General features: G+C 44.6%; 1 protein-coding gene across 15 annotated transcripts in view; it reads right to left on the bottom strand.

The window, feature by feature from the left end:
• Window positions 1-292: 292 nt before the first annotated feature.
• Window positions 293-10494, bottom strand: part of MORC2 (MORC family CW-type zinc finger 2) — a 418351-nt gene continuing 408149 nt past the window's right edge. For 14 of the 15 annotated variants that reach the window (XM_029619027.1, XM_029619026.1, XM_029619028.1 and 11 more), the window contains 2 exons: window positions 1362-1550; window positions 293-924 (listed from right to left, as the gene is read on the bottom strand). In XM_029619027.1, coding sequence (XP_029474887.1) covers window positions 847-924; window positions 1362-1550 — 267 coding nt within the window. In that variant the 3' untranslated portion in view covers window positions 293-846. Of the gene's footprint in view, window positions 925-1361; window positions 1551-10494 lie in introns of those variants that run through there. The other variant, XR_003859131.1, reaches the window with a different exon arrangement.

The raw sequence follows: 10494 nt of genomic DNA, 5'->3' as shown, positions 1-10494 counted from the left end.
TCCATAAACATTATTAAGCTGGTCTTGGGGAAATCCACTACTTGTCCCTGGGATAAGCAGCATGGAAACTACTGAACTTAGGAATCCTGCCAGCTACTTGTGACCTGGATTGGCCACTGTTTGAAACAAGATGCTGGGCTTGATGGACTCAGTCTGACCCAGCATGGCAAAATGTATGTTCTTATGAAAATGCAAACTTAAATACTACAAAATTCGAATGCACCCAGGGCCTTAAAGTGTGGAAAACAAAAAGTATTTTCCTGACAATTGACATAATCCGTCATTAAACCACAATGGTATAAACATTTTATTTGTTCTCAACAAAATTCAAATTTGCAGAGCACCTTTTAACTTATTTTCTCTAGGAATTCTAGCAGCAAGAGAAAGTATTTGTGCATGTGTTGGCAGTAAGACAGATTCTGAGAGATCTGGCCCTTCAGTTTCAGCCCTGTGAGGATGGGAATATTTTAAGCAAAGTTGTGCAATGTACTCCAACTTAATCATATCTTTTTACAAAATCCCTCAGCAACAGTAACTCCCCAGAAGATCAGGCACTCAGTTTCCATTTCTTTTAAAAAATAAATATTTATAAACAAAGAATATTCCAAGAACTACATTGTTAAAACTTGCTTTGAAACAGCACAAATGTCTTTTGTATGTAAAATCACAAGAACGGGTTTTACATCAACACATCAATACTATGTATGTACAGTTAGATCATCTTTTCATATTTGCGCTCTCTCTCTCTTCTGGACCTGTTCGTTGGGTTAGAGACAGAGTCTGTGTCATGGATATTGGATAGTTTATCCTATTCCTCACTGGTTCCAGCCTCACTCCATGCTGGTTTCAATCTGCAGAATCCCCTTTGGTGATCAGGTCTTCAATATATGCATCCAGCTCATCATCTGTGTTAATATCGATGTCCTGAACATAGGAAAATTATTTCAGTAAGTATCACTATAAAGAAGCACAAATGCTTTGAGAAATAAAAAGTTCATTAGACTTTGTAGAGAGTTTAATTCCAATGGGATGGGTATGCCCCTCTGTGCAGACACGGACTGAGAGATAATGCTAATTGTTCCACCAAGTTATGAAAAACACAATATGCACTCCCAGCATTAGTAAAAACACTGACCTGCTCACAGTAGCTTGTTACTGCTGTGAGCATACCGGCTACTTTGTTCTCTCTCATCTCCCTATTTTAACTGCAATGCTAAAAGCCTGGCACAGCATCCGTCTATAAGGCGACACAGCTGGGTTTCTTACTGAAACCAAGTTGCTTCAGGTAAGTTATGCTGTGCTAGACAGAGCCAACTTTGATTTTAGATAATTAGGTCATTATTTAAGACCTTGTGTCTCACCTCTTGTACTTTCTGCAGTAATGCTACAATGTTCGTCCTTAGCTTCTGCAGCTTGTCCTCAGTCTCCTTGAGCTTCTTTTCTGAGGTGCGGAGGCTGTCTTCGAAAGCTTTGGCTCGTGCATCAGCTCGGGTCTGGTATGAGTTGCATAGGTTCTGCAAGCCTGCCTCGTATTGTTTAAAATATTCCTTCTGTTGGTGAGAAACACTAAACAGTCAAAACTTGTATTTTATAAGCATACAAATTATCTATTACCAGGCACTAACAAAGAACAAATGATTGCACATCACATCACCCAGATAGCTCAGTAACAGAAAGCACAAATCAAAGACCAAAGAACCACAACACATCACCAGAACAGGATAACCAAGGGAAAAACACCCTCAAGCAAAACATCTGTAAAATAATCAAAATATCAAGACTCTCAACACAGGCATCAGGATTCATGCCTATTCTGATTTCTGATATCTAAGGAACTTTTGTGAAAATACTCACATCTTTTTTTCTGCCAACACCACAATGTTTGTTCCCAATATGGAGAAATTACTACTTACCCGATAATTTCCTTTTCTTTAATTAAGACAGGGTAATCCACACCAGTGGGTTACGTATGTCTGCCAGCAGATGAAAATGGAGCAAAGTCAACATTATGGTATATATACCCCTGCACAGACATCAGCCTGCCAGTATTCTCAGCAAAAGCAACTGTGGACAACTAAACAATACAGGAAAATAACTATTAACAGACAACCATTCAAGCACTCAGTTATCAGGAAAACACTGAGCTCAGATAAGGAGTGTAATCTCTCTAATCCAGGGACTGGATCTAATACTTACCAGAAGTCCCTGGAAACACAGCCACACAGGACGACAATAGCACCATCATCTGGCAACCAAGGGTGGGAAGGTGGATTAACCTGCCTTCATTAAAGAAAAGGAAATTATCAGTTAAGTAGTAATTTCTCCTTTCTTAGCATTCAGACAGGCTGATCCACACCAGTGGGATATTTCAAAGCTACTTCCAAACAGGCAGGAGACTGCCAGCGATCCGATTAATATAAGGTTGTGTCCTCCAGGGCCTGCACATCCAGGCGGTAATGCCTGGAAAAGATATGTAAGGAGGACCATGTCACACCTCGATAAATTTGCCTGAGCCCTAGTGGAACAAGTCCTAACCTAACTAGGCAACAGCTGCTCAGTATCCACAAATAGGGCCGTGATAGCCTCCTTAATCCAGCTGTAGCCTGAGACGCCGGCTCACCCCGTTTACTCCCACCATGGAGTATAAACAGCTGGTCTTTCTTTCTGAGATGTTTAGAAACCTCCAAATACCTCATTATGATGTAGCTTGACATCCAAGGTTCGAAAAAAGTGATATTCAGCCCCATGTCTTCCCCTGTCCAGTGTTGGAAGGGAAACTGATCGATTCAAGTGAAAATCTGAGACCACGTTCAGCAAAAAAGAACAGTTCACAGCTTTACCACCCCTGGAGTCAGCTGCAGAAACAGTTCCCGGCAAGACAAGGCCTACCGTTCAGAAAGTCTGCGCACAGAACAAATTGCCACCAGAAACACTGTCTTCAAAGTAACCAACCTCAAGGAGAGGCTGTGCAGTGGTTGAAAGGTGGGACCCACCAGAAAATCCAGAACCAGATTAAGACTCCACAAGGGTACCAGCAACCGCAAGGGAGGACGAAGATCCTTCACCCCTTTTAAGAACCAGGCCACATCTGGATGGGCTGACAAGGATTCACCATTCACCTGATCTTGGAAACAGGCAAGAGCTACCACCTGTACCTTCAAGGAATTTTAGGGCCAAACCATTAATCAACTTATCCTGCAAAAATCCAAAATGAATGGGATCTTAATTGAACAGGGATGAATCCATTGTTTCTCAAACCAAGCCTCAAACACTCGCCAAACCCGAACACAGGATAAGGAAGTGGAGAACTTTCGTGCTCAAGGCAAGGTAGAAATCACTGCAGCGGAGTATCCACACTTCAGCAACTGAGCCCCCTCAAGAGCCATATTATAAGATAAAGTTGGATCTTCATGAAGAATAGGTTCCTGCCGCAGCAGATCCCTGTGGACTAGTAATCAGGAGGAGAGTCCACCAGGAGCCTTCGCAGATCTGCATACCATGGCCTCCTGGGCCAAACTGACGCCATCAGAAGCACCAACCTCATGTATCTCTCAATCCTCCAAATCACTCTGCCCAACGTGGGCCACGGAGGAAAGGCATATAGAAGCTTGCCTTCTGGTCACTCCTGCACAAAGGCGTCGATGCCCAAAGACTTCAGATCTCTCCTGCGACTGAAGAAGTGAAGAATTTTCACATTGTGTGATGTTGCCGGCAAGTCTAGAAACGGGAGGCCCCAGTGGCCCACTATGAGCTGGAATGCTTCCGTTTGACAATTCCCATTCTTCTGGATCCAGACTATCTGCTGAGAAAGCCGGCTCTTACATTGTCTTTTCCTGCAATGTGTGAGACTGAGATCTCCTGAAAATGTACTTCTACCCATTCCATAAGCTGGCTATTTCCTGTGACACTTGCTGGCTTCTTGGTTCCTCCGTGGTGATTGATGTAAGCCACTGTCATCGCATTGTAAGACATCATTCGAACCGCTCGACCCTACAAGAGGTTGACAAATTGCAAGCATTCCAGCCAAACAGCACAGGCTTCCAGCCGACCGATGCTCCAGAGAGATTCTTCTGTGCTCCAGCACCCCCATGCTATCAACTCCCGACAGTGAGCACCCCAAACATGGAGGCTAGCATCAGTCATAAGCACTATCTAATTTGGTGATCGAAGAGGAACGCCCTTCCTAAGATGATCCTCTTGCAACCACCACTGCCGTTAGATGCTGACCTCCACCGGTAAGTGAAGCCATATCAAGTAGTCCTGACACTGTGGTATCCAATGTGTAAGCAGTGTGCGCTGAAGAGGGCGCATATGTGCTCTTGTGCACGGAACAACCTCTAGGGTGGCTGCCATCAACTCGAGCATCTGCAGGTAAGACCATACCATCGGGCATATTGTTTGTCAATAGCCACATCAGTTTCTGAATGCGGCTCTCTGATAGGAACATGCTTTGTTGTGTGTCAAAACAAACACAGATACTCCAATGTCTGGGATGGCTGCAGATTGCTCTTGGCCAAGTTCACCATCCAACATAGTTCCTATAGCAGGGAGATCTCCTTGCGCAAGATCTGAAGGCTCTCTTTCATACTCTTGGCCTGAATCAGCCAATGGTCTAAGTACAGGTGGACCAAAATATCATCCTTTCTCAACACTGCTGCAACCACCACCATGACCTTGGAGAAGGTTCTAGGCACGAATGAAGACATAAGGGATCCTCATCAGCCCACTGAAATAAACTGTGAAATCCTTTTTTAACCCAATCTTGGAAAGCACCAGTCTTGTCCCGGTAAGAAATCACTATTCCCATCAGGGTCAGAAAGGGGGAAACTAAGCTGCATCGCCGGATAGAGGATCGCCACCACAGCCAAGCCCTGAGAAATGCCCGAAACCAAAATGGCATCCGTAAAATGGAAGACACCTTAGTCCCAGGCAATTCTAACAGATTAAGAGGGTGATATGGAGCGATCCAATCCTGCATCAGCCCTCCACATCATATTTATTATGGTAAGACACCCAATCTTAAATATAACATAATAAGCATACAACAATGTACATCCTCAAATCTGGTAGGGCCACATCCCCCTGCATCCTATCCAATCTCAACGTGTCAAATTTGATACGGGCTCGCAGCTCACTCCAAATGAAGCTCTCTATGGCAGATTTGAAAGCCCGAATAGCCTTACCTTTTACCCAAATGGACAACATTTGTAAGCAAAGCAATTTATGGAGTATCACCATCTTAATCAAGCACATCGTCCCAGAAATGATAAAGGAAGGTCTTCAAAAATAGAGGTCAAATTAACATCATATAACAGTTTTCCTGAGTAGCCAAATAAATTCCCAAAATAACAAAGGGTGTTTTTATCCTAAGTCAATGGGAAATCACCTGGCCATCTATCAGGAAGGGATTTATCCAGGGGAAAGGCTTCAGATTTGTCATAATTAAGTCGTAAACCAGCAAAATTCCCAAATAATTCCATGAGACTTAAGATATTCCCCGAAGATGCCCTAGGATTGCCAAAAATATGTCATCAGCAAATAGTCCCATTTTCAGATGTTTATTTTGGAGCTGGATACCCTGGAAAGAATCCATGTTACACAATTTAATAGCCAAGGGGTCCACGGAGAAGACAAAGAGCAGGGGTGACAAAGGGCACACTTATCTTGTACCTCTACCCAAGAGAAAATCCTCTGATAGTAACCTGCTGACCAAGAGCTGAACCTGGGGTTGATATAGTAGCTTGAACCAACCAACACTCCCCATGCCCAAATTGCACCAGTACCCACAATAAGTATGGCCACTCAACACTGTCAAAAGCCTTGGTAGTATCTAGGCTGACAAGTATCCCATTAGGATTTTTGACTATGAATGACTGGAGCGCAAATACCGCTTTTAAAAGATAATAATTAAGCTATCTTTAATAAGACCCGTTTGATCCCTCTCAACCACCTCTTGGATGACCAGGTTCAAATGGGCAGCCAATACTGCTGCCAAAATTTTAATATCCTGATTAAGAAGCGAAATAGGTCTATAGGCCTCTGGGTAATTCCACTTACTTGCCAGACTTGGGCAAGAAAACTATAGTTGCTAGCTTGTGATCTTTATCGAAATACCCCCTGTTGCTAACAGCTTGAAACATACAATTTAATGGGCTGACCAACGAAGGCCCCAGAATCCTACAAAACTCCAGACCCAGCCCATCGGGACCCAGAGACTTTGCTAATTTGAATTGCTTGATGATCACAAGTATTTCTGCACCTTGCACCTTGAATAGGGGCATCAAACCACGCCCTGGCATCATCAAATAGTTTGGGTATGGGCAGATCTTGGAAAAAGGTACACCTGATTCGGAGGGGATGCCTGCCATACAAATATTCTTATAATATTGGATAAACACAGACGATACGTCAGAGGTCACTGTATAATGTTGGGAGGCATGGGTTATTAACTCCCTGCGCCCTCTGTCATTTCTAACCACCTTAGCAAGTAATTTACCAGGTTTGTTGTCCCACTGACGCAGTTTATAATACATAATATTCTGGTGGGCCTTGATTGCGAGGATTTCATTTAACTCTCGTCTTGTAATCAATAACTCCTGCTTAGGGTCCTCAACTAGATCTCTTGCATGTGACCTTTTAAGCATAAGCAATCGCTTCATAAGAGTAAGAACCTGGTCATCAAACTTTTTTTTTTTTCTTGCCTGGTAAGCTATGTCCCCTCAGAGCAGCCTTAGCAGCATTCCAGAAGACAATATCATCTATATCTGGCATTTGATTAAATTCTATAGTGTTTCAGTGATCAATATGTAATCCAACCTGGTATAGACACGATGTACATATAAGAAGTGGGTAAAACCAGTCTCCTCAAGGTTCTTACCTTGCTGGAGAAGGTCCCTGTGTGGAGGTAGGCACAGAGGGTTCCCCTGCAAGAAGTCTTCGCATGTTTGCGTACCATGGCCTTCTTGGCCAGTCCAGGGCTACTAGAAGTACTAGTCCCCTATGGTGTTCTATCTTGCGGATGATCCTGCCCAGTAGTGGCCATGGGGGAAAGGTGTTCAGCAGGTCTTCCTATGGCCAGGTCTGGACGAGGGCGCCGATTCCCCGGGATTGCGGTTCTCGTCTGCGACTGAAGAACTTGGGAACTTGGGCGTTGGACCAGGTTGCCAGGAGATCCATGGCTGGGGTTCCCCAGCGGTTTACTATCAATTGGAAGGCTGTGGATGACAGTGTCCATTCCCCTGGGTCTAGACTCTTTCTGCTGAGGTAGTCCTCAAAGACGTTGTCTTTTCCTGTGATGTGGGAGGCTGAGATCCCTTGCAGGTTTATTTCCACCCATGCCATGAGGGGGTCTATTTCCAGGGACACCTGTTGGCTTCTGTTTCCTCCTTGGCGGTTGATGTAGGCAACTGTTGTGGCGTTGTCCAACATGACTGATAGACTCGCCCTGGAAGTCTGTGGCCGAATCGTAGGCAGGCTAGTCTGACTGTTCGGGCTTCCAGTCGGTTTATGTTCCATCCCACCTGGGCAGTCAGTTCCTGGCAGTGGCCTTCCCACCCTCACAGGCTCGCATCCGTGGTGAGCAGGATCCAGTTCGGTGGGGATAGTTTTACTCCCTTGCTCAGATGGCCTTCCTATAGCCACCATTGGAGCTGGGTCCAAACCTCTGCCGGTAGCTGGAGGTGAATGGAGTAGTTCTGGGATGTCTGGTTCCATCGTGACAGTAGAGAACATTGTAGTGGGCGCATGTGGGCCCTTGCCCATGGAACGACTTCTAGGGTTGATGTCATGAGCGAGGACTTGTAGGTAGTCCCATTCCTTGGGATGAGCATAGTTCAACAGTTTTCGCAGCTGACGCATCAGTTTTTTTCTCCTTGGAGGGGGAAGGACAACCTTGTCTTGCTTGGTGTTGAACCGGACTCCCAGGTACTCTAGTGATTGGAAGGGCAGCAGGCAGCTCTTGGCTGTGTGACAACCCACCTAAGATTCTGCAGCAAATTCTTGACACTGGTGGTCGCCTGGTGACTTTACTCTGGAGATTTTGCCCTGATCAGCCAATCGTCCAGATAAGGATGTACAAGGATTCCTTCTTTCCTCAGAGTTGCTGCCACTACCACCATGATTTTGGTGAATGTCTGAGGGGTGGTAGCTAGTCTGAAGGGTAGCGTCCAGAACTGGTAATGATGATCCAGTATCGCAAAGTGTAGGAAGCGTTGATGGTCGTGATGGACCGGGATGTGGAGATAGACTTCGGATAGATCCAGTGAAGTCAGGAATTCTCCCAGCTTTACTGCCCTTATGACTGAGCGTAAGGTTTCAATGCAGAAGTGTGGTACCCTCAGGTAACGATTGACTGTCTTGAGGTCCAGGATGGGCCGGAACGTTCCTTCCTTCTTGGGAACAATAAAATAAATGGAATAGTGACTAATATTTTGTTGGTGCATGGGCACCAGGGCTATCACCTTTAGGCTGAGTAGCTTTGTCAGTGTGGTTTCCACTGCTGTCCTCTTGGAGAGGGAGTGGCATGGTGATCTCACAAATTTGTCTGGAGGGATGCTGTGGAAGTCCAGATAGTATCCTTCTCGAATGATGGTTAGGACCCACTTGTCCGACGTTATCTCGACCCATCTTTGGTAGAAGAGGGTAAAGTCTGCCCCCTATGGCTTCTTCCTGTGGATGGGTCTGTTGATTCTCATTGTGGGTTGCAGCTGGAGCCTGTACCTGAGCCTGCTCCCCTCGTTGTGTCTGTTCCAAAAGGATTGGGCCCTGTCTGCAAGGCAAGGTGCTTGGTAGTAAGTATTCTTGTATGGTCTAAAGCGCTGGGCTCCTCTGCCCTTGGTTCTTCGGTGGGGAGGAGCGCTGGTTTCTTTTGTTCCTGTCCTCCAGTAAACGAGGTAATGGAGATCCGCCCCATTTGTTGGCTAACTTCTCCAATTCGCTTCTGAACAAGAGGGATCCTTTAAATTTATTTATTTAGCATTTTTTTATATACCGAGGTATAGCAGAGTTGCCTTCACTCCGGTTTACATTTATAACAACCTGTTACATTAAAAAATTTAAAATTTAAATTTTAACAAACTGAGAACTGGCATATAATAGTATAAACAAAACAAGATATACCAAAGGATAGGTACACTGAAATATCTGAGTTCAAAACATAAAAAGAGACATCTGTAGTTTGGAAGCAGGAGAGATTGTCATAGGGGGAGATTGAATGTTAGAAGGCTATGGTATTATGTTTTAGGATCATTGTGCGTGCTGTCATTAAGAGATTGGCTGAGTAGCCAGGCTTTTAAGTCGTTTTTAAAAGATTTTAGGTTTTCTTGAACGGTTAGGTACTGAGGTAATGAATTCCATAACTTTGGGCCAATGATGGAGATGGCTCTGTTTCTGGTGGACGAGAGTTTGGCATGTGGAAGTGATGGAATCACTAGTTGAAGTTTACTAGTTGTTCTTGTTGTGCGAAGAGAACAATGGATATGTATGATGTCATCAAGGGCAGTGTAGTCTGCTTTATAAATTGATTTATGAAGTATTGAGAGAACTTTGAATTCAATTCTTTTCTCAATTGGGAGCCACTGTAGTTGGTTGAGAACAGGTGTAATGTGTTCAGATTTTCTTTTACCCGTCAGGACTCTGGCAGCAGCATTCTGAAGTAGCTGCAAAGGTCTTAAGAATGTCTTAGGTAAGCCAATCAGGAGAGAATTGCAATAGTCCAAACCGGAGAAGATGAGGGCTTGTAGGACGGTTTTGAAATCATGGGGGTGAAGCAGTGGTTTTAGGTGTTTGATTACTTGTAGTTTGTGAAAGCCTTCTTTTGTTCTTGTAGAGATGTGTTTTTTATAGTTTAGATCATTGTCTACCCAAATGCCCAAGTCTTTTACGTTGTCTTTAAGTTGGATGAGGGTATTGTCAAATTGGAAGGGTGGTATAGTTTTTGGTCCAGAGTTTTTTCTGGCGATTAGGATACATTCAGTTTTGCTCATATTTAAACATAGTTTAAGATGGATTAACATATTTCTGATTGTATCAAGGTGTGAGGCTGCTCTTGACATTGCATCTTCTATGGAGGAGGAAATTGGAATGAGAATTTGTATATCATTCTCGTGAGGTTTGCTTTGGAGGTTGCGTCAGCTGACCAATTTAGGAGCCATAGTTGTCTTCTGGCTGCCACTATGGAGGAGACGCCCCTGGCTGAGGTGCGCACTAGGTCTGAGGTCGCATCCGTGACGAAGGATATCGCTGGTTCCAACGTTTTGGCGGACGTGGTTGCGTCTCTGGAGAGAAGCAAGCAGGCACGTGTCACTACAGCGCAGCAGGAAGCGATCTGCAGGGTCATAGCTGCTACATCTAAGGACTGTTTAAGGATGGATTCCTGATGTCTGTCCTGTGCATCCTTGAGTGCTGCTCCTCCTTCGACTGGGATGGTCGTGCGCTTTGAGATTGCGCAGACCATGGCATCCACTTTTGGGAACCGTAGGAGTTCCTTGGCTGTGG

Source organism: Rhinatrema bivittatum, chromosome 11, assembly GCF_901001135.1.
Source record: "Rhinatrema bivittatum chromosome 11, aRhiBiv1.1, whole genome shotgun sequence".
Taxonomy (NCBI): domain Eukaryota; kingdom Metazoa; phylum Chordata; class Amphibia; order Gymnophiona; family Rhinatrematidae; genus Rhinatrema; species Rhinatrema bivittatum.
This window is presented reverse-complemented; position numbering and strand designations above follow the sequence as displayed.